The following is a 27,913-nucleotide window of genomic DNA, read 5'->3' as shown; positions in this document are numbered from 1 at the left end:
CCCATGCATGGAGGCGATATACGGATAAGAACTGGACGCAGCGCCAAAAACTGTACTACCTGTCTTTGGCCTAAATTTGAAGATGGTACAGTTCCTGTTCCCTACAGCATTAATGTTGACTTCAGTGAGTTAGCTGTTCATCTTCTTGCAATTAAGGATTTTTTTTTATAGATTTCTGTTTACAGAAATCCAAATTTCTACCTCTATTTCCAGGTCCCAGTGAGCTCAAAACAATTATGGATGCAATGGAAGAGTTTGAGACATTGACTTGTGTGAGGTTTGTGCCTCATACAACAGAAGAAGATTATCTCAACATCACAGCTACAGACGGGTAGGTTGTCTTGTCTTATATCCATCCTGGTTCTCTACAGTAAAACAGAGGAGGTCATCTAAGATCTTCACTGTATCTTTGACTTCAGTGCATAAATGCTCCTCTATTTTTCTCTAAAATCTAAAGGATTATTCCATGCAATTGAAAATGAAGGGGGAAATCACATGTAGGGAAGGCAGGTTACACTTCCTCCATGTTCCCCTCCTTGGTGGGCTCCAAGTGTGGGTCACATAAGAGGCCTACCCTGAGGTCAGTTCTTCAGGGCTATGCTAGGCACCTAGAATGAGTCACTGCGTTGCACATGGGGTACCTTTGTTTGTGCCATTCTCACCAATGTCCTGTGACAGGGTGGATGTCCCTTTCAGGGGTGACTCAACCTAAAGGCTGACCCCTGACTCAAAGATGGCCAGACATTGTGTATACTTAAACAGATGACTGAACTCTAGTTAACTCTCTTATGTTAATGTACACTACTACTAGCACTTGTTGCATTTAGGAGGGACACACAGAGCTGATGCCCGCTTTACCTGTCCAGCGTATCTCTGCTTTTTCACTCCCAGTGACAGAATGGGGCACCGCCATGTGTCTAGTGCTGATTTCATGCACGCACTAACTTAAATCTTGCTCTTTCATTCCTGTGCCCAGGCTGGGGACCTCTGAGCTCTAATCAGCTCCCATTATGGGAGACAGACCACAAGGAGAGATAATGTGGACAACAACTCCCTCTCTACAAGAGGCTGTACCACCTCTAACAGGCGCACACTTTATGACAGGTTGCTTGTTAAACCTTTGTTACCCTTAGTAACTGCTTACTGTTTTCTGTATCGTGTTAATTCTTGTACTGCTGTCTTCATACCCCAATGTGTTTTAACTGACCCAAGCTATAGACTATGTGTGCCGATTACTTACATACACTCCTTTAGTAACTTCAGACCTGGCAAGGACAACGTTTCAAAAGCTTTACTGGAAACTCTCAGCATAATTCCAAAATAAAGTGCACAGACTTTCCCTAACTTCCTTAGTCCCTTACTCAGGGTTGTGGCTGCCTCAGCATACCTTGACACAAAAGAGTCCATAACTAGTTGAGTCCCTTATGGCATTTTCCAAAAGCTGGTGTCCTTCAGGGTGGACTGCAGGTCCCAGCAATTCCCCTATATATGAAAGGTTCCTAGAGGCAGGCGAGGCTGCCTCTGACAGCTGCAGCCGCAGAAGCTCTGGGAAGCGGCTGGAGATTACATGCAGTGTCTTGTCTGTGTCTTTTCCCATGCAGACAGTGTCTGTTTGGGCAGAGCCTTCCCCTCTTTTATTAACAGCACAGGGTAGCTCAGTAAAAAGTGTGAAAATTAGGTTAACCCTTTCCCTCCCGTCTGGGGCAGCAGCTGTCTTACTAACCAGCATTTCAACCTGCTTACACACAAGCCAACAGCAAAGTGCATCTTATGCCGCGTACACACAATCGGAATTCTCATCGGAAAAAGCTCTGATGGTTTTCCTGATGGAATTCGGCTCAAGCTGTCTTGCCTACACACGGTCACATCAAATTCCGATCATTTATAACGCGGTGACGTACAACACCTACGACGTGACTAGAAAAAGGAAGTTCAATAGCCAGTAGCCAATAGCTTCTGTCTCGTAGTTGAATCTGAGCATGCGTGATTTTTGGCATGTCGGAATTGCATACACACGATAGGAATTTCCGATAGAAAGTTTTTCCGTCTGGAAAATTGAGAACATGCTATCAATTTTTGGCTGGCGGAAATTCGGACAGCTAAATTCCGATGGAGCATACACACGGTCACATTTTCCGATGAAAAGCTCTCATCTGACTTTTTCTGTCCGGAATTCCGATCGTGTGTACGTGGCATTAGATTTCTTCTTCCATGTGCCCAGTAGCAACAGCACAGGGACATAACAATATTTATTGCAACACTACTTACATTGAGTCAGGATATTATAATGACTGAGAGGTGGTGGAGCTTGTTGTCAAGAGACTCAAAGGATTCCATCTAAAATACATATTGACAATCAAAATAAATCCGAATAAATTGTCCTAAAGGATCCACTGATTTGATCCAGAAAAACATTATCTAACTCCTGAACATCATATCTCTTACTAGAACTGGCCACATGCATACGGATACACCTGTTGTTAAAAGGTTGAAAGCTCTAAGGCGACCCATACATTTATCATTGTTCAACCATTGTAATAACAAAAGATCCGATTTGGTAGATCGACTTCTGTACAACCAGGGCGCCCATACATAGATTTCACTCTATGTATGACTGGCTATAGCCTAAACAGTATGTATGATTTACTTTCTGTAGCTTCAATTATTCAATTATTTCAATTAAACTCATTATCTTTGGCTCTAAATGATACTGTTTTTCTAATGTATATTTACTTTTTCTAGCTGTTCGTCACTTATCGGAAAACAGGGTAAAAGCCAGGTAGTTTCTTTGGCTGATGGCTGCATCTACAAAGGGGTTATACAACATGAACTTGACCATGCCCTGGGCTTCTACCATGAGCACACGAGAAGTGATCGTGACAAATACGTTGACATTAATTTCCAGTATATCTCTCAAGGTACTGGGAACATTTGCACATGAGAAATGTAGAAATGTTTTTTTTTTAAAAGAGACATTACAATTGATTTTTTTTTGTTTCAGAACACTGGAGTAATTTTTTTAAAGAAGACACTAATAACCTGGGCCTTGAGTATGACTATGAATCAGTGATGCATTATAATCGGTAGGTCATGACTTTTCTGCTAGATGGTAGACTTTTTTCCATTTTGGATAGAGTAGGGATTAAAACTGTTGTTTTGGCCATCTGTTTTTTCATCGGGGAGATTTCCTTTCACTTTCTGGTCCGAACACTCAAAAGAAAGTGAGAGGATATCTTTCTAGTGTGAGGAACATCTCCATTCCTGTTCTGGTGACAACTCAAAATGTTGGAGTCACCCTTACGTGCCTTTCTATTGACAGTGATGATCGGGACAGTTAGGCCTCTTTCATAAGGGCTTAGCTACTGATTGACGATCTGTGGTGGATTGTGTTGTCAGCAGTGGCTGGCTATCAAATAGCTGCTGATTGGGAAGGGATATGCTGCCTCTGACATGCTTGACTGGAGATGGATTTCACACTAACCCCTCACCACTCTATCCAAATCTAAAAAAGAAGTTCTGCTCTAAGTCATACATTAAATGGTAACATACTTTAATGATTATTTGTTGATCTTATCTCCATTTGAATTTTGTCAGCTATACATTCACCAACACTCCAAACCAACCCACAATCGTCCCCAAGCCTGACCCCAATGTGCCTATCGGACAGAGAGTTGGACTGAGCATCCTGGATGTCACTAAGATTAACCAACTTTATAAATGCAGTAAGTTTCTGTAGACTTTGATTTAATTAGTCCAATACATAAGAAATTATACTTTTTTTTTTTTTAAAGGGGGATGGAACACAAACCAACCAAGATTCCTACTGCTTTTAATAGACCAGGCTAAAAAATTAAAGTTACCATAGTCAATTCCTCAACTTTTTTCTTTTAAACAACAAGTTGTAAGGCTGGCCGCAGGCCAGCCTGGATTTGTAGGAGGAGCCTGAGAGGGCTATTTAAACCTCCTCCTCTGTCAGGGCCAGTGTCGGTGGGATTTCTGGATGGAGGCAGCTGGCGCTCAGGGGGGGGAGGCTGATCAATCTATCCTCTACTCTCCTCGTCCACGCCGGCTTCCAGGGTGATCCCGCTTGCCGTTTCTTCCGGTTTGGGAGGAGGGGAGGGTGTGATCGCCCCCCCAGCTCCTCTCTCTCTCTCTCCCCATGTGTATCGCTCTGTGGGCGGTATTGGTTTCACTCCTTTCTCTCCCTGCCCGCCCTCTCCCCATGTACATGGTCGCCTGGTGAGGGGAGGTGGAGGTAGTCGGCTGCCGCCGGCCCCCTCTCTCCCCTCGGGGGTACGGAGCGCCCGCCGTTTCTGCTCGTGGGGGGGAGGGGGAGGTAATCCGCCGTGGCGGCTCCCCCCTCCCCCCCCCTCACACAGGGTGCTCGCCGGTTCTCCTGGCAGGGGGAGGGGGAGGTATTCGGCCGCGCCGGCTCCCCCTCCCCCCCCTCACATATACAGGGTACCCGCCCGTTCTCCTGGCGGGGGGGGGGGAGGTTTTCGGCTGCGCCAGAGTTAAATAAGTCGGTTGCACAAATATGCAGCAAACAGCAGGCTGTCAGCGATGGAAGGGGAGCAAATCCAGTCAAATGTCATTAGATAAGACATGAGCAGTTGGGGCACATCGCTGAGAACATGTGCCTCCCTGTACATAGGACGCCTCACACCCAGCGTCCCCCCTGCCTGCACACTGCTCCAAGCTTCCAGAGGGGGGTGGGGGTAACCCCTTTACTGCTTATCAGCGATCATTCCAGGGGGAGGGTTAGCTCCTTCCCTGCTACTAATAATCACTGCAGGGAGGTTAACCCCTTACCTATTACAAAAAATGATTGGGGGGGGGGGGGGGGGGTCAAGGAATGAAGGTGTTAACTCCTTGTCTGCTGGGAGTAAGGCTCATGTGGGGGGGTTTGACCTCTTTCATGGTAAACCAACACTTTCTATAGTCTATATACAGTTTATGCTGTGTATGCGGCCCCTTCAAACGCTATGTATGATGCATACATTTCATGTGTCATATATGTACAGTGTCGATGAGTTGTGTGTTTTTATAGTCTGTTGAAAAATTCTGATGTGTATTTGTGCTCATGTCCTTAGGTACATTTTGTGTTATCCTAAATGCATTCTCTGTACACAGTATCTCCTGTGTGCACTGTGAATGCGTTGTACTCATTATACGTGCCATCTGAGTTCTGTGCGGGGTGTCCTTTGCGTTGTCTGCACTGTGTGCTGAAATACGACTTATTCCCATTCCTTTCGCTTTCTGGGAGTGGGCTCCAGTGGGGAACAGGAAGGTACATCATATATTTAAATATAAAAAGGAGGACAGTATTGATCACTATAATAACTGTTCTGCAGGCTTAAACTTCAAGTGAAACCATATCATCTATTGTTGTTGGCTAAAGTCATTCAAAGGGCACTCAGAGCAATTTCACACATCTAACAACACTCCTGAGCTCCACGTGGTGGGCCTCCTGAGCTCCACGTGGTGGGTCTCCCCCCCCCCCCCTTCCTGAGCTCCACGTGGTGGGCCTCCTGAGCTCCACGTGATGGGTCTCTCCCCCCCCCTGAGCTCCACGTGGTGGGCCTCCTGAGCTCCACGTGGTGGGTCTCCCCCTCCCCCCCCCCTTCCTGAGCTCCACGTGGTGGGCCTCCTGAGCTCCACGTGATGGGTCTCTCCCCCCCCTGAGCTCCACGTGGTGGGCCTCCTGAGCTCCACGTGGTGGGTCTCCCCCTCCCCCCCCCCCTTCCTGAGCTCCACGTGGTGGGCCTCCTGAGCTCCACGTGATGGGTCTCTCCCCCCCCTGAGCTCCACGTGATGGGTCTCTCCCCCCCCCCCTGAGCTCCACGTCGTGGGCCTCCTGAGCTCCACGTAATGGGTCTCCCCCCCCCCTCCTGAGCTCCACGTGGGGGCCTCCTGAGCTCCACGTGATGGGTCTCTCCCCCCCCCCTGAGCTCCACGTGGTGGACCTCCTGAGCTCCACGTGGTGGGTCCCCCCCCCCTCCTGAGCTCCAAGTGGTGGATCCCCCCCCCTCCGCCTGTGCTCCACGTGGTGGGTTTCCTCCTCCCCACCCGCCTGAGCTCCACGCGGCGGGTCTCCTCACCCGCCTGAGCTCCTCGTGGCGGGTCTCCTCACCCGCCTGAGTTTCACGTGGCGGGTCTCCCCACCCGCCTGAGCTCCACGTGGCGGGTCTCCCCCCCCCTGTCTGAGCTCCACGTGACATTCCTGTCACAGCGCTCAGTCTAGCATTTCCGTCACGGCGTTATGTCCAGCGTTTCTGTCGCAGCGTTCTGTCCAGCTTTTCCGTCACAGCGTTCTGTGCGGCATTTCTGTCGCAGGGTTCTGTGCGGCAGTTCCGTCACAGCGTTCTGTGCGGCAGTTCCGTCACAGCGTTCTGTGCGGCAGTTCCGTCACATCGTTCTGTGCGGCATTTCCGTCACGGCGTTGTGCTGCATTTCCGTCACTGCGTTGTGCTGCATTTCCGTCACGGGGTTGTGCTGCATTTCCGTCACGGCGTTGTGCTGCATTTCCGTCACAGCGTTGTGCTGCATTTCCGTCACAGCGTTGTGCTGCATTTCAGTCACGGCGTTGTGCTGCATTTCCGTCACGGGGTTGTGCTGCATTTCCGTCACAGCGTTGTGCTGCATTTCCGTCACGGCGTTGTGCTGCATTTCCGTCACAGCGTTGTGCTGCATTTCCGTCACAGCGTTGTGCTGCATTTCAGTCACGGCGTTGTGCTGCATTTCCGTCACAGCGTTGTGCTGAATTTCCATCACAGCGTTCTGTGCAGCATTTCTGTCACAGCATTCTGTGCAGCATCTCCTGTAGTTTTTTCGGTCATAGCATTCTGTCCAACATGTCTGGCATAGTGTTTGTTGCCCCAGGATGCCTGTCGTAGCATTCTGCCCCGGCATGTCTGTTGTGGCTTTCTGCCCCAGGACTTCTGTTTTCTATTGCATTGACTGCTATGTATGAGTAGAGCCAGTGACGTTACCCGTTTGGAGCCTTTGTGAACACAGCTGGCAGGGAAGCCGGTGTGGGGAACGCCTCCTTCCAGCTGATGAACCAGGATTTCTGTCATGGCGTTTCTGAACCAGGATTTCTGTCATGGCGTTCTGAACCAGGATTTCTGTCTTTGCATTTCTGTCTCTGCATTCAGTCTCGGCGTGTTTTCGGGCTTTGCATTACTGGCCAGGATTCTGCTGTTGCTTTGCTGTCTCAGTTATTCTGTTATAGCATTTCTGGCATTTCATTTATGCCTCAGCGTTTCAGTCTTGGTTATTGCTGTCATTGCGTTCTGCCACTACGTTTCTGCTTCAGCATTAAGTTTCAGCGTTTTCTGGCATGGTGTTTTTCATCATGGCATGCGGTGTTTCTGTCTCAGTGTTTTCTGTCTCAGCGTTTTCTGTCTCAGCGTTTTCTGTCTCAGCGTTTTCTGTCTCAGCGTTTTCTGTCTTTGTGTTGCTACCAGCATGCCTGTCATGGTATTTCAGACTTGGTATTCAGTCTCAGAGTTTCTCAGAGGGGCGTTGTTCACTCATGGAATACTCTGGTAGTCATTTGTCTTGTTGATTGTCATGTCCCATCGTGTCTGTGTCATGTTTTGTTCCTGGGTCAGGTAGCTAGGGCTCACACTTCGGGATCTGTCACGTCTATAGATCCATACGGGCTGAGGTTTCGTTTATTAATTGGTTGTTGTCCACAATCTTCTCGCCCGTATACCATATGTCATACGTTGCACGTTCATTCACCACATCCATACGACTACCCGCCATTGCCTGTGGGTACACTAGCCCTGAGTTTTCAGTAATTACCTGTCTCTGCACTGCAGGTTACTCGGGCTCACTTACCACTTACATGTGGGTGGGGGGGTCAGTCCGTCAGGTTCTTTTACGCACAGTGGTCTTGACTTTTCTGATCATGTTTCATTCTTAGTTAGGCAGGGGGTATTATTGTTCTCATGTCTGGTTGTCTGTCATTTCTCTAGTTTGTGTTTCAGGTTGGGCCGTCTTGGCATCCATACCGATATCATCCATGCTTGCTATCACTTCCTTCAGCCCGGCCGTTGTTGGGGGCTACTTGATTGGTGCTGATGTCTTTTCACCACTGGGCTCACCCTTGGGTCAGAAGCAGTCGAAAATTTTCCGTCAGTTGATGTCTTGTTGTGTTGAGGCCCTGGTTACTGCCCAGGGATGTATAGTCTCTCTCAGAGTGTTTGTTAAGCCACGTCCCCGTGACGTTCCTTGGGGGGGGGGTAGGTTGGGCAGATGTCATAATGGTTTTGGATTTGGTTTTAGAGCTCTTGGCTCTGATCTTGTTTGAACTTATTGCCTGGAGTTCCACTTAGGGACATCAGTCCAGTCATCTTTTCCGATCCCCAGCTTGTTCCAAGCAGGGGGGGGCTTGGGTATGTCTGTATCATGCCATGGGGACTATTTCCCCGGGAGGGAGTCTGGCCCTCCTTGGTTCAGGATTCTGTCCCAGCTGTTGGGTTCAGGCTGTAGCATGACCCGATCGTATCCGGTGGGACCTGGGTCCTACATCTGGTATGGTTTCTCCTGGTTGACAGTATTATTTCCATGGGCATGGGCCTTATCCACTTACTCCGTCACATCCATCAGGTTTCCAGCTTTTCGCACTCCTGCTAGTGGTCTTTTTTTGCCACTCACCCTCTTGGGGGGGTATGACTCTGGGCTATTTCACTGGTGTTCATTGGGGTATTTCGCCATCTTTTGCAGGGGTTTCATCGGGCCAGGCCTTGTTCCTTTCCCCTCTCGTATCCTCTCATTTCACAAGCAGGTCATTCTCGGGTCTGGGTGTCACGGGCATCCGGCTCAATTCAATCTTTCAGGGGTTGTTCAGTTGAGTTCAGGGTAGTGTCACAGGTTCGATAGGGGGTTCCTTCTCATCGCCAAGTCAGGAGTCGGTGTGTTCTTTGCCATTGCGAACACTTTCCGGGTACTAGCGGGATACGTACTGCTGCCGTCCGGGAGCACCTTTTATCCGTGATTGTTCATTACCTTCCCTTCTTCACCTAAATTTTGTGTCTTTTTGCCCTCTTCTCAGGCATACTGACCAGCTAGGCCAAGGCACACCTCAGGCCTTGGTTCTTAGGAGTATCACTTTTCCCGCTTGAAGACTCTGACTACAAGTTGTAAGGCTGGCCGCAGGCCAGCCTGGATTTGTAGGAGGAGCCTGAGAGGGCTATTTAAACCTCCTCCTCTGTCAGGGCCAGTGTCGGTGGGATTTCTGGATTCCCACCCACCCGTTCCCCAGTTTCATACATTCTCATAGTATTTTGTTCTTATTCTTACATTCAGGGTATGCCCTCTTCTCAGGCATACTGACCAGCTAGGCCAAGGCACACCTCAGGCCTTGGTTCTTAGGAGTATCACTTTTCCCGCTTGAAGACTCTGACTACAACTAAAGTAATAAAACGATCGCTCCTGGTCTCTCCAATAGGTTCTGCTGACGTCTCCAACTCCTATATCTCTTTCTTAGAGCGTCTTATGTGTTTTTCCACTAGTGGCTTCCTTTCATTACTGTTCTTTTCTACCTCCTTGTGTGTGTAGCCTGCTTAGTGCATCCATCGCTATTGGAGAGACCAGGAGCGATCGTTTTGTTTTCAAGCTTGTATGATCTCCCTAAAAGATCTTGTCAGCTGGTAAGCCTTACTGAATCTGGTGGTGGATGAACCTCTCTCTCTCGGCGCACCTGCTATACATCTGAAGGGTGTTTTAAAGAGTCACTTTAATGGACTGAAATTTATTTCTTTGTGTTTCTCTCCCTCTTTGGACTTTTTATGTGTTTTAATTTTGAGTATTTTTTGCACATTGTTATAGGCATATACACTGTTCAGTATTTGATATTAGAATTCAATATGTCACAAGATTATTTTGGCACTTTATAAGTTTTAGCAAAGCTTTATTTTTGTTTTTTGTATATTGTGGTTATCTCACATTGTGTTGCGGCAAGAATTTATACTTAGTTTTATTGTTAGTATTTATATTATTATTTTAAAACTTGCCTCACTGGCATAGGCTTTCTTTTAAATAATTGAGCAACTTTTTGGACAGCGCTGTTTTTCCAACAATTTTTTTAAACAACTAAAATACACAAACTCCTTGCACGAACATTAAAGTGGTTAAAAAGTCAGAGAGTGTTATACCTTAATGTATTCTGGTAGCCTGCTATGGGGGAAGCCAGGAGTGTTGGCTGGGGAACTTAGAAGAGGGGGATCAGGGCTGCTGTTTGCAAAAGCATTGCACAGAGCAAGTAATTATAACATGTTTGTTTGTTATTTTAAAGAAAAAAAAAATTAAAATCACTTTAAGCACTTTGAGGTCTACTTCAGGGAATTTTACAATTTTATTATAGAAGAAAAAAAAGAGACACCTCCAACTTTTAAAGTCAGAAAAAGATCCAACATTGAGCTGATCAGCCTGCTATTGAAGATATAAATCAAGATATTAGTTTGGGTCTCATGCGGAGTGTGCTTTTGGGGCCAAAGGAACAAGAATAATTCACAGACACTTAAAAGCACCCAGGAGTTACTGTATTGTACTACAGTGTTTGGAAAGCAGCAGAATATGTAAGACAAAATCAAATTTATCATGCCTGGGTACTGGGATGCAGGTAACTATATTGGTTTACATGAGGATCTCAAATAAATCCCAATTCAATTTTTAGTTTAAATCAACTAAATAAATTCCAGATGTATCAAAACAAAAGGGTGTGCAAAGTCTTGGGTAAGTTGTCTTTAGAAAAGTAGAAAAGCCAGAGTCTAACCAATAACTCTGCATTCAGTTAAGCTCAGACTCTCTGACTGATTGGAGACTTCTAACTTTGTCTCACCAGGGGCATAACAGACATCTGCTGAGAGACCACTGCTTCCACATAGTGAGCAAGGGTCCTTCTCTACAGCTGAGGGCAGGGGAACATTGGATACACTTATGTATGCCCCAAATGAAGGAGGCTTAAGACTTTACAAATCTTTTATCTGGCACACCTAAAATGTATTTAGCTGATGTAAACTGAAAGTTATATGGGCTATTAAAATCTCCAGCAGTTTTAACCCAAAGGAAGCTAAAATAATCTCCAGTTTTGTCACCAGTGCTTGGGCTTTATATTGGAAGAGAAGATGTGTGTAAATACCTTCTGTTACAAGAAGACGATGCTCTATCTCCCAATACTTTAGAGGTAGGGTTTTCAGTTCCTTGTATACAGCCTCACTGCAACCTTTATGGTTGTACTGTTCCCTTATACCGCATACACACGACCGGACTTTTGGACAGCAAAGGTCCAACGGAACGAGTTCATCGGACAATTCAATCGTGTGTGGGCTCCATCGGACCTTTGCTTGCCAAAAATCCAGCAGACTTTAGAAATAGAACGTGTTTTAAATTTTTCCACCGGAACTCCGCCGGACCGAGAAATCCGTTCGTGTGTATGCTAGTCTGACGAACAAAAACCGACGCTAGGGCAGCTATTGGCTACTGGCTATGAACTTCCTTATTCTAGTCCAGTCATACATCATCACGTTCGAATCCGTCGGACTTTGGTGTGATTGTGTGTGGCCAAGTCCATTCATTCGGAAAGTCCGTTGGAACTCCGCCGAAAGTCCATCGGAAAGACCGGCAGACCTAGTCCCTCTAAAAGTCCGGTCGTGTGTACGCGGCATTAGACTCACCAACCCTACACCATAGAGCCAATAAAGCCCCATCATGCATCGGTGAGGGTAAAAAGCCTATAAAAAACTTTGCTTCCTGTTTTTTGGCCTTTGGTAGCTAATCCAAATTAATTCACAATCTAGATAAAGGTAGCGTTGTGCAAACCATTTTAAAATTCATAAAGTGTTAACATTAACCAAATAGTGCCTATACTCTTCCATAAAGCTTAAATAAACTACAACATGCTCCTTTAATTATGCATGTGACATAAAAGCTCTCAATTGTCCATCACACCAGTGTAATATAAATTAGGGTCAAATTTATCTTAATTGTTTTACAACATAACACAGAAATATAAAGATAAGGTAACTTTAAAATGTAGAAAGGTCATGAATAGTGTGAAATCATAGTGACCAAGTTGCACAATTGAGAGCAAACAATAAATGAAAGGTTAAAAAATGACTGGGCATGGCATACGATGCACACATTGGTTGTCATTTAAATCAAAGCAGTGAAACAAATATTGCCAGAATGTATAGTAATAAAACATGAGGTGGCATAATAAAATACATACAAAAAGCGGAGAAGAAAAAGAGGAAAAAAAGAAGAGAATGACTATAGGTGGTTAAAAAAGAAGGGAAGAAAGAAAGGTAAAAGATGAAGAGAGAAAAACAGAATCTCTCGGATCAAAAAAAAAAAAACAATACAAATATGAAAGTAAGAAGGCTAGCATCCAAATGATAGCACCGGAGACAACTATCAGAGGGGTCTTAAAAAAAAACAAAAAACAAGGGAACCTCTCTACCATCCTATTCAAGGACAGAGGCGGCGCAGTCACTGAACTACCATTAGGTAATAACATGTCCTCGGGGGCATTAAATGGTGTAATATAAATTTATCAGTTCAAAATAGTCCATCCATGTGATGAAAATCATGTAATCCTCTTTACAGTACATAATAAGTGCAGAGCTTCCCCCTCTCTTTTGCACTCTCGGACTCCAATAGAATATCCACAATGATAAGCAATAGCACTTATGAGGAACATGCAGTCTCCAGCAGAACTTCACTTCTCGCATCAACTCTCTGCTAAGCTTATCAAAAAGCCCCAGGCTAAAGGAAAAAGGAAAACTAATAGTGTAATTCCATAAAACCACTTTTTATTTAAAAAATCTATAAAATGTCACCCACAAATATATTATAAAAGATAGCCCATCCCTTCTATTAGGGAGTACACAAGAAGGCATCAGTATGCCGCTTGCATGGCGTCTCACCCGGTCCCCTCGCTCGCTAACAGCGATAAGTCACTTTCCCATTGCTGTGCAGTCTGATCCTGACTAGTTTCGTCTTTTTCGAATGATTCATAACTATAATTCTGTATAACTAATTTTAATTTATATGGTTTATTTTTTCTTAATTTTAAGGTGTCAGTGCTACTTTGCTTAATAAACAGAACGGAATTTTAACTTCTGAAAATTATCCCTCTGATTATCCTGATAATGTTGACTATGTTTGGTTAATTAGGACTCCGAATGGGCAGGTAAGAAAACAGAGGAACTGTAGACATGCAAAATGTGACCTTTGATGTAGTAGATGCGTTACTGTGAAAAATTACTCTCAAATTTTGTTTTTGCTCTTTAAACCACTCAAAATTTACATTTAGGAAAAAAAGTTAACTGGTGCAGAGCCAAAGAGGAGGTCAAAATGATCCCTACTTGAACATCACACCTTTATATAATTAATTCATTATAAGACTTCAGCTTTGCTTTTTCTCATATTTGCCAAGGTGAAAGGCTTTTAGAGATAGACTGATAAAATGAACCATTGTGGTGGTTTGTGGTAAGTAAACTTCATGGCTTAGCCACAGTTGTAGAGTAGGCTTCTTAAGATGCAGCCACCTCTAAACATCAAGATTTCAAACTCAATCTATCCAAAACTGAGCTCATGATTTTTCCTCCCCCACGTGCCTCTGATCTCTCTGTCAAAATCAATAGCACTACTATCAGCCTGTCCCCGCATGCCAAGGTTCAAGGTGTAACCCTGGAGTCTGAACTATCCTTTCGGCCCCACATCCAAACACTTTCCAAATCTTGCCGTCTCAACCTCCGCAACATCTCCAAAATATGCCCCTTTGTAATCAATGACACCACAAAACTCCTAGTTCATCTCCCGTCCCGACTACTGCAACTCCCTCCTGACGGGATTACCATTACACAGGCTACCTCCCCCTTCAGTCTATCATGAATGCTGCTACCAGGCTCATCCACCTAAACAACCACTCAGTGTCTGCTATCCCTTTCTGTCAGTCCCTCCACTGGCTTCCACTCATCCAACAAATAAATTAAAATTATAATAACAACTTACAAAGCCATCCACAACTCGGCCCCCAGCTACATCACTAACCTAGTCTCAAAACACCAACCTACTCATTCCCTTTGTTCCTCCCAAGACCTCCTGCTCTCCAGTTCCCTCGTCACCTCGTCACCTCCTCCCATGCTCGCCTCCAGGACTTTTCCGAAGCCTCTCCCATCCTCTGCAACTCCCTACCCCAATCTTCGACTATCTCCTACTCTGCTTGCTTTTAGACAATCCCTTAAAACCCTTCTCTTCCGAGAAGCCTGTCCAACCCCCACTTAACCCCCACAGCTATTACCTTTTGTATCTCTTGACCCTCCCTCCTAGATTGTAATCTCTAATGAGCAGGGCCCTCTGATTCCTCCTGTATTGAATTGTATTGTAAGTGTACTGTCTGCCCTCATGTTGTAAAGCGCTGCACAAACTATTGGCGCTGTATAAACCCTGTATAATAATAATAATAATCTCCCTCTGCTCTATCCACCAACTGCTCCAGATTTTGGAGTAATACTTGTTTTTGGAGTGGTATCCACTCTATAGTCTTTAGGCTACCTTTACCACTTCATGGCTGAGAGCCTGTTTGGCATCTCTGATGTGCTAAATAACTTTGCCCAACATCTGGATCAGATAGTAAGGGGATTGCAGGAATAGTGGTTTTAGCAATGAATCTTGTTTTTATTTGCAGCTTTGGTTCTTGTGTCATTAATTAAAAAGGTATTGCAATATCTGCAGTCAGAGTTAAATCAAAAACATATTTGAACTTCTTCAATATGGGATTAAAACTTAATTTAAAGGTTTCTGCCCCTGAATTTGTCTTATTAAAAATTACTTGTCTATTTCAACATGTGCATTTCAATTAAAAATACAAGTAGCATTAAAGTAGAAGGAAAGGCTCCCCTTCAAATCTCTGTTAAACACTCACTAACCATAATAGTAGAAATTTTGCATAGTTCAGATGTTTTAAATATGCCTTTTTGTACCTGATTTTCTTATAAACGTCCCTCTGTCGCATGAGCACACAGCTTTCGGCTTCTGCAGATCAGTGCGGCTGTTGGGAGAGCATGCTGGCAGCGGTGTGCATATGTGCCCCAGACCCGGAAGTGTCGGATCATGCACTAGGTACGTGATCCGGCACAGCCATGCCACTTTACCGCCATATAAGTTACGGTTGGCAAGTGGTTTAATGAAACCAGCATGCTCCATATTCTTGTAGCTCTCTCTGAAGGGCTGTTCTTCAGCCTTAGCACTATATTGTGCCTACAGTACATGCAACCACCCAGCATGCAGGTATATGTGAAGCTAATGCCTTTGTGTACATAATACATTTTCTTTGTGCTTTCTTTTAGGTTTCACTAACTTTCAGTGACTTTAATGTGCAGTCCACACTTGACTGTACCTCTGACTACATGAGGATCTATGATGGTAACTCTAAAAACTCTCCTGTGTTGCTGGATAAAATTTGCGGCAGTAATACCATCCCTTCACTCATCGCTTCCACTAACGAGATGTTGGTTGAGTTTGTCAGTGACGGGGCTGTTGCTGGGCGTGGCTTTAATGCTACATATAACACAGGTATGCTGATTTGTTTTAATAACAAAGAAAGTGCTCAGAGAAAGATATTGAATGATCAAAGAGTTAAGAGGGAATATTGACACAACAGGTTTTTTCTTTGAGGACCGGTTCACACTGGTCCGATATGTGCTCCGACTTTGAGAGCACAAGTCGCTTGACATGTCAAAATGAATGGTTCTCTAAGAGAACTGTTTTAACTCAAGCGACTTAACTGATCCGACCCATCACGGGAGGGTGGGGTCTCCAGGTGACATCCCTGAATGGCCACACCTCATGGCTATATAAGAACTAGCAGACACTGGACCTGAGACAATGACGGGAGCCAGAGTCAGAGGAGGACTGGGTCAGTGTAGGAAGAAGTCAGCGGCGGAGGGAGAAGAACTGGGAGACTAAGTAGACAGAGAAGAACCAGTTGAAGAAGCACAGAGAGAAGAACCAGAGGGAGAAGACCAGAGGAAGGTTTTTTCGAAAACCGTCTCTTGTTTTTGTAACACTGTACTTCTATTTTTTGGCGAATGGGTAGGGGTACAATGTACCCCATACTCATTCATATTAGGGGGTGGTGGGATCTGGGGGCCCCCTTGTTAAATTCCCCTGCCCACAGACCCCCACAACCATGGCCCAAGGTTGTTGGGAAGAGGCCCTTGTCCCTATCACCAAGGTGCTATGGGGTGGGGGCACAGTGGCCTGGTACGCAGGGCATGTGGCCTGGTATGGTCCAGGGGCAGACACTCGCTCACCCCCCTTTTCCTGACCTGCAGAGCTGCATGCTCGGATAAGGGTCAGGTACAGATTTTGGGGGTACATCGTTTTTTGCCGTAGGGTTTCCCCTCAAAATCCATACCAGACCAAAAGGTCTGGTATGGTCTTGGGGGAGACCCCATCCCATTCTTGTTTTTTAATCTTGGCTTGGGGTTCCCCACAAGAGTCATACCAGACTAAAAGGGCCTGGTATGGTCGGATCAAAGTCGGATTCTGATCAGTGAATTTACATGAAAGTCAGACATGAAGTTGCAGAGCAAAGTCAGATCAGAAGTCATATGACTTCCGTGTCGGATCAGTGTGAACATAGCCTGAAGCCTTTAAAGAATTCTAGGAAGCATTTTTTGTATATCTGCAATCTTGGGTGGAGCTGTCTATTTGTGTAAAATCTGATTGAACAATCTTTCTAGATATACCAAACTATGAGGTGAAGGCCCACTTACACCGTTTTATAATCTGTATCCAGTTAGGCAGGTCACTGCACTATAAAGTTGTTTGTGGATTATACAATGTGCATGTTGGTTAGTTTTAGGAGTAAAAAAAACAACACTTAACTCAATGACTTCTTTTACTGTATAAATGAATCTGTCTTGCTGTATTCCCTTTGTCTGACACATTTCCAATCTTTGCTCTCTCCCCTACTGTATGCTCAGAAGTTGAGACATACCCATGGACTTATATGGGGTTGTCAACACCATCCAAAATACTCTCAGAAATTAAAGTGCAGGGACCAGACCTCCCACAACACTGCATAGATTAAATGCCCAATTTGTTCAGGGGGGATTGGAATAAGTACAATTACTTGCCTTATTCCTAATTTCCCCAGTAGCCTGCATATTTCCCTGCTCTTTGATGTCCTGGATTGTGCATATGTCCATTCCACTCTCATATGCAATGCATAGCTGCTGGTTCTGCATTGTACATGATGACATCTGAGAGCCTAACCGAAGAAGTAGCAAAGAGAGGCAGAAATGGAGGCCATTCATACAGCACAAAGAAGTCTTGCAGAAAGAAATAATAAGGTAAATATTATACCTTTAAATAAAATTGTACTTTTCCCTCTTAGGACTAAATAATAGATGTACATAATAACTCACCCACCTCCTCAACAAATACTTACCATTACATGCTACTGTTTGCCCACTAGTGCCCTGTGAAATACTTCTGGGTATGGCAGAGCATCTCTTCTTTTCCTTCCCTGGTGCAGAATTTAGAGCCTGAGCAGCCGATCTCTAGGTCTGAGCTCTATTATGAGGATTGTAGAGTGGGGTCCTAGCCTATGACCAATCTGGAACTCTAAAAGGGAGGATGGACTATGTACAGCATATCTAGTTTATATACATAAACATACAATGATGTCATATACTATTATAAATCTCTTTACTGTATTAATTGTATCTATATTCTCACAGTTAAGTGTGGAGGAACCTTCTTTAACTCTCAAGGCAACTTTACATCTCCGGGATACCCAGGGAACTACAGTCCAAACATGAATTGTAACTTCACCATCACAGCTCCTGTTGGATATAAGGTAAAACAAGATACCTTAAAGTGCTTATCACCTTATACTCCCTTATTAGTGGACTCCCTAATTCTCAAAAGGATTCATACAAACAAAAATTTGTATGTTGGACAGAGTCATTACAATCTAATTGTACAACTCCCTTTAACTTCACCAACAATTTAGTAGAGAGCCTAACTGATTGAATAGACATTGAATTTATTGTTTAGGCCATCAAACTACTTGGCTGTTGGCAAATCTAAAGTAGATTGCTCTAAGCCCCCGTACACACGGTTGGACATTCCGACCACAAAATCCGTCTGAAAAAAATCAGACGGATTTTGTCCGAAACTGGTGTTGCATGCACACGGTCAGACAAAGTTGCCGAAAAATCAGATCGTTCGGTAGTTCCTTCGTTGCTAGCCAACAGCTTTGGTCTTGTAATTGGATCTGAGCATGCGTGGCACTTTGTCCCATTGAAATTCTCTACAAACGATCGGACAAAGTCAATTGGACAACGATCGGACAAATCAGATTTTTTTTTGTCGGAAGATTTGAGATCCTACTCTCAAATTTTTTCCGTCTGAATCTCCGACAGAAAAAGTCCGATAGAGCCCACGCATGATTGATTTTCCGACAATATAATCCAATTGGACCTTTTCCGTCTGAATTTACGACCGTGTGTACGGGGCATAAGACTATCTACCACAAAGACTTTCTGGATCATTTCCCAGTGATGACAGAAAGTGTTGGTAGTAATTTGTGAAACTGGCTGAAAACTGGTGGCGTGACATTTGTAAGCTGTTTATCAAGCTTTACAGCACTGGACTAATTCCTGCCATCCTGATTGAGAGGAACAGGACCACTGGGGAATAGGAAGGGAAGGTGCTGATCCAGAGGTGTAACTAGAACCTTCAAGGCCCCCAGTACAGGAAACCATAAAGAGCCCCCCTGACCCCTAGCCGGGACCCCCCACGGTAGTGGAACACCAGGGCACAGTCGCTAGTGCAACCCTGGTAGCTTCACCACTGGTGTCAGTCATGTTTTATTTTTGTTGTTTTCTACCATTTTATTTTTTTATATGTATTTATATATTAACATTTTTTTTTTAGATTTTTTTTGGGGGGCTTTGGTGAAATATGAGGGGTCTAAACAGACCTCTGATGTTCCACCTTTGAGACAGAGAAAGGAAATTGAGGACACAGCCCTCAATCTTAATATCTGCAGTATCAACTGCACAGAATGAACGAACAGGAATAGCTCTGTACAGAGCTTCCCGTTCATTCGTAAACTGAAGCATTGTAAACACAGTTATAAATAAACACAGTTTACTATGCTTTAGTTATGAATGAACAGAGTCAGAGATCAGTACAGATCACTAACTCTATTCATTCAGACAGGGTTTGAACAAAATCCTGGTGCCATGTGAATCTGGGCTGAGAACAAGTCCTGGCACTTAGCTCAGTAACTTGCTTGACAGGAGCACGCCAGCATGGGCACCCGGGGCACTTGCTCCACATCTATTATGGGTGTCAGGAGTCCCAGAATTGCAATTTCCCCCTCTGTGGCAGGCAGCATCTCTTCGGCTTGGGGGAGTCGGTGGTAAGAGGATGTGTGCTGGGGGGGGGGGGGGTGCTTTGGGAGAGAAGATGACTAGAAAGTGGTGTGGGAGATTTTAAATTCCTCTCCCCTCCCAAACACCTCCCAGCACACATCCTCTTATCCCCCTATTACTCCTCCAAATGGATATGCTTATTACCAGCCACCCCACCCCTGTCTGTCCCCCTGTATATGTGCTTCCATAAACACAGACCTCATATCATCAGCGTGGCAGTTGCAATGTAATGTCCCTCCTCCACTGCTCCTCCTTTCTGTGTACAGGAGAACATTAGAGCTGAGGAGGAGGAGCCAGCTTTAGAGAGTGTGCAGGCAGTCAGCGGTGAGATTTGCCGGCTGCCACGGAAGGAGCAATTGCCAGTGTGGGACCCCGCGCACCCCTGCAGAAGATGGGGTGCAGGTGAACCGGGTGCCTAGTGCCTACGTTAGCGCACACAGTTAGGCAGCACAGTGCCTTATGCTGGCGCTAGCTATGCCCACCCCCCTACCACAGTGGCGGAACGCCATGGCCTGGCCGCAAATGTGACCAATGTGACACTGGTAGTTCCGCCACTATGCTGATCAGTTTCTCAAGTCTATTGTAGACAAGTAAATGACAAAGAAAGCAGCCAGTAATGATGTATTAGGAGCACAGCAGGGAGCGCTGGCAGTTGTAGATTGCTGACCATTACAATGCAGGATACAAAAAGGGCTTCCTTTTCCAACAAGACATCATCCTTAATGTCAAATAGTATTTCAGCTAAACTGTAATGTTAATTATTTGTAAGCAACAATATACTCACTCACTTTTATGCAATACAAAATAATGTCATATTAGTCATAATAATTTTATTTCTTTTTTTTTTTTCAGATTGCTTTGACCATAAGTAACTTTCAATTAGAGTATTCCAGGTTTTGTACAAGTGACTATCTAAAACTATTTATAGATGGTAAACAAAAGGGTCCATTCTGTGGTTATACCAACATCCCTGTGTTGTACTCCACCAGCAATTCTATGATTCTCACATTCCACAGTGACGGGTCTAACCAGGCAAAGGGCTTCCAAGCCTCTTACACCTTCCGTGAGTAGCTCAGTTTTATCTGTTTATATCTATAAGATAATAGAAGTTCAATTTTTTAAAAGCAAAGTGACCTCAATTTTTTTTGTCTTAAAAACATCACCCTGGGACTTTGTATGAGGTGAGTGGTTAGCCAATTAACATGCCAAGAGCAAGTTGAATCTCAAATTTATTACAAAATGTCATGCGTTTAAAAGCAACAACAATAATATCCAAACCGATGAGGTATACATACAGTATAATAATGACAATCCACATACAGTTGTACATAAAAGTATAAGGAGCAGTATACATGCATCAATAATACCCTACGCATTTTGCGAGACCATGCTCGCTTCTTCAGGGGTGGATGCATGTGTGATGTATCTGCAACACAAATAATAAACCAAATGGATATATATTGCAATACACCGTAATGGCGTTGGGGTAAATGGTCAGTTGGGTCTAAATAAAAAACCTCATACTCACCAATGAGCTGGAACAAGTAACCAATATCTGGTTCCCCATACAGCGGTAGCAACAGACATCCAGCTTGGGAGCTGAGGAGGCAGAGCAGAAGGTGGCCCCAACAGGGGGACACCCAGAAGGCCGACATGGCTTGGGTGAGAATGTGTTTACCTGAAGGTCTCAACTTGTCCACTATAGATAACAACTAAAAAATATCTAAAAAATATATATAGGTATGTATGTGTCAAAAAACACTGCAATAGCAAAATAAACTTAATGCAATAAAGAGTATGCGTATAAATGTAAATGAACAATGATTTCTTTTTATGAGGTGGTAAGTAAAACCTTGGACAGAGGGGTGGCGGTGGACGTGATATATTTGGATTTTGCAAAAGCATTCGATACAGTTCCGCACACACGGCTCATGTGTAAGGTAAAGTCTACAGGTTTGGAAATATCAGTTTGTAAATGGATAGAAAACTGGCTAAAAGACAGAATTCAGAGAGTAGTGGTTAATGATTCTTACTCTGAATGGTCTAAGGTTATCAGTGGTGTACCCCAAGGTTCAGTGCTGGGACCCTTACTTTTTAATATCTTTATAAATGATATTGGGTCTGGGATCAAAAGTAACATTTCCGTGTTTGCAGATGACACCAAGCTATGCAGTGGAATAACGTCCTTACAGGATGTCTCCAATTTACAAGCTGACCTCAATGCTCTGTCTAATTGGGCGACTATGTGGCAGTTGAGGTTTAATGTTGAGAAATGTAAAGTTATGCACTTGGGGGCTAAGAATATGCATGCATCATACATACTAGGGGGAGTACAACTGGGGGAATCTATAGTGGAGAAGGATCTGGGGGTTTTGGTAGATCATAAGCTCAATAATAGCATGCAATGCCAAGCTGCGGTTTCCAAAGCGAGCAAAGTCCTTTCCTGTATTAAGAGAGGTATGGACTCCAGAGAGAGAGAGATATAATTTTGCCCCTGTTCAAATCATTAGTAAGACCTCATCTGGAATATGCAGTTCAGTTTTGGGCACCAGTTCTCAAAAAGGATATCGGGGAACTGGAGAAAGTGCAGAGAAGGGCAACCAAACTGATAAGAGGCATGGAGGAGCTCAACTATGAGGAAAGATTAGAGGAACTGAATTTGTTCACTCTTGATAAGAGGAGATTAAGGGGGATATGATCAACATGTACAAATATATAAGGGGTCCATATAGGGAACTTGGTGTCGAGTTATTCACTTTACAGTCAACAAAGAGGACAAGGGGGCACTCTTTACGTCTAGAGGAAAAGAGATTTCATCTCCAAATACGGAAAGGTTTCTTCACAGTAAGAGCTGTGAAAATGTGGAATAGACTCCCTGCAGAGGTGGTTATAGCCAGCTCAGTGGATTGCCTTAAAGTGGTTGTAAACCCTTACAAACCACTTTGACCTACAGGTAAGCCTAGATTAAGGCTTACCTGTAGGTCCAAGAAATATCTCCTAAACCTATATGGTTTAGGAGATATTTGCCCGAAAACAGGCACTGCTGTCTACGGCGCATTCGCCGTAGACAGCAGTGCGCAGGCGCACTGAGCGCGGCATTCTCAACGACGGAGCTGCCGCGCGTGTCGGCTCCCGCGCGCATGCGCGGGAGTGACGTCATCGCAGCTTCGCCGAATGACAGCGGCGGAGCTGCAAGACCCCACCAAGAAGATGGATGCGGTGGACTACAGGTGACAGCGGCGACTTCGCTGGCTCCTGTGTCAGGTAAGTGACACATAATGGACTACTATGCGATGCATAGTAGTCCATTATGCTTTGCCTTTGCAGGGAATGAAAGAGGAAGTAAACTCATCAGGGTTTACTTCCTCTTTACGAAAGGCCTGGATTATTTCCTAAGTGTACATAATATAACTGGGTACTAAAATTTATAGGTAAGGTTGATCCGGGTAAAATCCGATTGCCTCTCGGGGGATCAGGAAGGAATTTTTTCCCCTGCTTTAGCAAATTGGATCATGCTCTGCTGGGGTTTTTTGCCTTCCTCTGGATCAACTGTGGGTATAGAATTGGGTATATGGGCTGGTATGATATTTATTATACTATTTTTTTATTTTTTTTGTGGTTGAACTGGATGGACTTGTGTCTTTTTTCAACCTGACTAACTATTTAACTATGTAACAAGCGTGATACAAAATCTGGTATGGACTGGGAGACTGAGGGACATCAGAGGGAATATCAAAGATATAAAAAGTTGGATAAATTATATGTGGAGTGCAATAGGAGTGAACGGACCTAGACTGTGTAGGTAGGGACATGTGAAAAAACATACTGAAGTATGCATTGAGGTATGAAAAAGTTCAATTGTTGCCTGCATGAGATGAAAAACCAATGGATGTGGACTCTCCTTCAAAGAAATGAGGCTGCTGTGTAAGAAGGCAGAGCTGTGAATGAAGGATCCCAGCCATGTTAAGCTTCCAGTTTATACCCCCGCCCAGATGCTCTGCCCCCAATGTCATGTACGAGTGGTGAGGAGCGCATTTACCCCAACGCCATTACTGTGTAATGCAATATATATGCATTTGGTTTATTATTTGTATTGCAGATACATCACACAGGCATCCACCCTTGAAGAAGCGAGCTCAGTCTCGCGATTAACGCGTAGGGTATTATTGCTGCCTGTATACTTTTATTTACAACTGTATGTGGATTGTCATTTTTATACTGTATGTATACCTCATCAGTTTGGCTACTATTGTGGATGCTTTTAAATGCATGACATTTTGTAATAAATTTGAGATTCAACTTACTGTTGGCATGTTGATTTGCTAACCACTCACCCCATACAAAGTCCCAGGGCGACTCCTATGTTTTTATGATTTGTATTGGGATGGAAGTGATGTAGGGGTGACACCAGACCTTTTATTTAAAAAAAAAAAAATTATTGTCTTAAGGGTTTTACACACATATATAACGTGTATGTAACAGTACCTTGAAAAAGTATTCTTGTTTTTTTTTTCTTTTTCCTTTTTTTTTTCTTTTTTTATTGAAACTATAAAAATGTATAAATAAAGCCAACACCTTCTTCAGGGCTAATGTACAAACATAAACGTATAAATCAGTATTCTTTCTGAAATTAATGAGTCTATAAAAAATTTCAATACGAAAAATTCAATATCAACAAATTAATATTCATATTTCAGTTTTCATATTGAATTTTCCAAATTTTAATTTTATTAAAGAGGAGAAAGAAGGCTCCAATTCTTTGAGCATACATACATATTTTAGATATTAGTAACCTCAATCTTAGGTAATACATTCATATCTAATAAGTTACATATAATATTCCAGCCAACAAATTAATCAAAATGTCTTATCTCTCTCGGTCATGAACGTGCCACAGATTCGTAAAGATGGTAATAAGAATGCTAAACCTTCTTCTCCCTTCCCTCTTTCCCCTATCCTATTAAAAAAATAGAGGAAGAAGGGGGGTGAGTGGAATGGGGGGAGGGGAAAATGAAACATTGCCACCACCAAAGAGAAAAAAATAAAATGTAATTAAAAGGGGGGGGGGGGGGTGACAAAAAGTGCCCGGTACATCTTCCTCCTCCCCGTCGCCCTCAATGGAGCCAAAATAATTTCAGGGAAACATTGCCCTCTCTCCTCAGTTTTTAGGATTCACATCAATGAGAGTCCTTCCTTCTTCTGAGTTGATAAAAAGGTTCCATGGGGTCCATGTTTTGTCATATATCTCTCGCTTCTGCCTTGTTGTCCAAACCAAATCTTCCAATCGATTCAATTCTTACACCTTTCTAAGCCACAATCCCACTGAGGGTGGTTGGGTTTGCTTTCGGGCTCGGGGGATACAAGATTTAGCCACATTCAAGAAGTGACACATAATAAAAAAATTTGTACATCTTACCAGGTATTTTAAAGTCATGCAGAAGAAAAAAAAGTTGGGTCTTCAGGAATCTCAGTATCACAAAATTTTTGAATGATCCTTCAGACCTCACTCCAGTAGTTCATGATTCTGGGACATGACCAGAAGACTTGTAATAGTGTCCCTCACTCCAGCGCCAACATTGATCAGAGACATTTGGAAAGTATCTATGGAGGAGGGCCGGGGGTTCGATACCATTGGGAAACAATCTTGTAGTTGTTTTCTACAATTTAGTACAGATTGAAGATTCAAATATGTAGTTTATTATGCTAGCCCACTTTTCCTCTGTAAACGTTGTAGCCAAATCCAGCTCCCATTTCCGAAAGAAGGGCAATTGGAAGTTTTCAGAAGGTGCTACTAATTAAGTGTATATCTTTTAAATAGTGTGAGAGAGTGGTCCGCTCTCAGTTCAATAATCTTGAAAAGGGAATACATTTTGCTCAAAAACATCTGGAGCGTGTAAAGTATGTAAATAATGTCTCAATTGGGCTGCTATAATCCCTCTCCCCTGGATGAAAGAGAAACCATACATCTATCAGTCTTGCGCCATGTATTGAGTGAGAAATCCACTTCCTGAGTCCAGATGATACTGACGAAGATCCAGTAGAGGTATCTTCTCTAGGTATCAGTGGGACGTTACGGTCTCCCCCCATAATCAGGTGCTCCTCCGAAAATTCCAGAATTTTATCCATATTCTTTCTGAAAAAAAGATCTTGTGTATCAGGGGCATAAAAGGCAGCCAAGGTTACCCTGATTCTTTCAATCAAACCCCCCAGAAACTGAATTAGTAGCATGATAAGCTATTGGAAATACTCTGTTCCTAAGTAGAGGGAATCTGTTCTACCTAAAATGTGTTTCCTGAAGGAATGCAATGTCCACCTGAGAATGTTTCAAATCTTGAAGGAATATACATAAATGGATATTTATGGATATTTAGTCCCTTGGTATTATGGGACATTATATAAAGGTTGGCCAATTCTTATATCTTTACCTTGTCTTACTAGTGCCAAGGCAAGAGGAGAGTCCTCCTCTCTGACTCTGCAGGTCTATGGTCAGGCTTAACTACATGAAACTATTGACTGTTCATAAAGTTAAAGTGGTTGTTAAGCCACTATAATCTATTCATGCCGTCCCATCTGTTATATAACAATATGTGTCCCAGAGTCTGAGCTATATAAAAAAAAGCAGATTATACCTTATATCAGAGCGTCTCCCGGTGCTCACGTGACTACTCGGCTCTCTCCTCTCCCTAGCTGGCAGCTCTAGCTGGTGGGCCGAGAGCTCCCGATGATGTCAGCAAGGGAGGAGGGGAGGAGAGAGAGCAGAAGAGTCACGTGAGCACCGGGAGACGCTGTGATATAAGGTATAATTGGCATTTTTTATATAGATCAGACACTGGGACACATATTGTTATATAACAGCGGGGATGGCATGAATATATTATAGTTTTTAAAGCAGCAGGAGGGGAAGGGATGGGCACTGTCATGAACAGACAAGCAGGGAGGGAAGAGAGGAGGACAGAGAAGGACAGAACCAGGCTGGGGATGACGGTGTTTCATCAGATTAGGCGACCCGTCAGAATGTGTGACGGAAGTGACATTCCGTCACCGCCATCTAGCTACACCCCACACTCGTTCACAGTAACGATGCAGAGAGAAGGGGGCAAGCGGACACATTGTTTCACCCACTAGAGTTTTGCATTTTACAAGTATTTATAACAGTAAAGTGAGTTTATATAGTGCAATACAGTACTTAGAACTCCATCTGACTAGTTAGATGTTAAACTTTAAAAGCAGCAGCAAGCCTGCTCACCTGACAGGTTTGCTAATCTGACAGAAGTTCACTGCTTTTAAAATTCAACAGCTAACCAGACAGAGTTCAAAGTACTGTATTTCACTATATAAACTCACTTTACTGTTAAAAATAAGTGTAAAATGCAAAACTCCGGGGGGGGGGGGGGGGGGTAGGTAACAACTGTGGAGGAGTGTGGGGTATAGCAAGATGGCAGCAATAGAATGTCACTTCCATTACACATTCTGACGGGTCGCAGAATCTGACGAAACAACTGCACGTAAACTGACCACGGTGTCTGGGTTTAGCAGTCATGATATACAGTGGTCAGTTTACAGGGGGGAGAGCAGAACCAGACAGAATCCATCAGATTTTTTAGGTGATTTAGGGTAGCAAACACTAATTATGTATAATGATGAGGAGCTATCTCCCATTGTTCCATGGGAGATGCAATATTTTGGTTTCACAGTCAGGGAGTTTGCAGCCTCTAGCTCATGACTAACTCACCTATTTCATGTATAATGATCAGGAGCTAAAAAGAATTTAAAAAAAAGATTTTAAAGAAAATAATCATAGTTTTGCCCTTTTACCCCCCTTAATATGATTAGCCTATAAATTCAAAAAAATAATGCATGGCCAGATTCTATGCATGGCCAGAGAGTATGCACCATTGATACTGGATAGACAAATCTATGTTAATGTATTTTTTTTTTTTTGCTATATATCAATAAGAGAGTGTAGAACAAAAAGGACTAGGTATTATGTAAATATGGTTTTAATATTTGCTTACATGTGCCTCTCTTTGATTGCAGTTCAATAGAAGAGCAAGGAATGATCCAAAGATCCAAAGAGAAAATCTACCGGTTCTGGAAGGAAGCCGACATCACTACGGGACACAATGTGAATGCTGGAGGACGTATAGAAAAGTTCACACATATATCCAGATTAAATGTAAATTAGTTAGTGCTTGTAATTGCATATAAAAATACAAAATAATATTTAAGAACAGTTTTTTCCACAATAATTGGTCGTTATTATTGGATATTTTGATTCTTTTTGGTTTACATTGATCCTATGGCAATAATTCTTATAACTATCGGTGTTTACCTTTCGTACTTAATTACTTTGTGGGGGTGGTTGGTCATTTCTTTTGTACTGTGTGACATCTGATCGGATGTTTCCCTTGCCTTTTAAAAAATAAAATATATTAAAGCATTAA

General features: G+C 43.6%; 1 protein-coding gene across 1 annotated transcript; it reads left to right on the top strand.

Annotated features, from left to right (window-relative positions):
- Nucleotides 1-27,913, top strand: LOC143942887 (embryonic protein UVS.2-like). The gene is made up of 10 exons (XM_077464292.1): nucleotides 1-124; nucleotides 214-331; nucleotides 2,743-2,918; nucleotides 3,002-3,083; nucleotides 3,595-3,722; nucleotides 13,089-13,204; nucleotides 15,366-15,591; nucleotides 17,766-17,884; nucleotides 20,322-20,532; nucleotides 27,507-27,913. The coding sequence occupies exons 1-10, from the start codon at nucleotides 4-6 to the stop codon at nucleotides 27,512-27,514; spliced, it is 1,305 nt and encodes a 434-aa protein (XP_077320418.1). The 5' UTR covers nucleotides 1-3; the 3' UTR covers nucleotides 27,515-27,913.

Source organism: Lithobates pipiens, unplaced genomic scaffold, assembly GCF_037356315.1.
Source record: "Lithobates pipiens isolate NorthernLeopardFrog02 unplaced genomic scaffold, aLitPip1_a1.2 Scaffold_30, whole genome shotgun sequence".
NCBI classification, from domain to species: Eukaryota; Metazoa; Chordata; class Amphibia; order Anura; family Ranidae; genus Lithobates; species Lithobates pipiens.
This window is presented reverse-complemented; position numbering and strand designations above follow the sequence as displayed.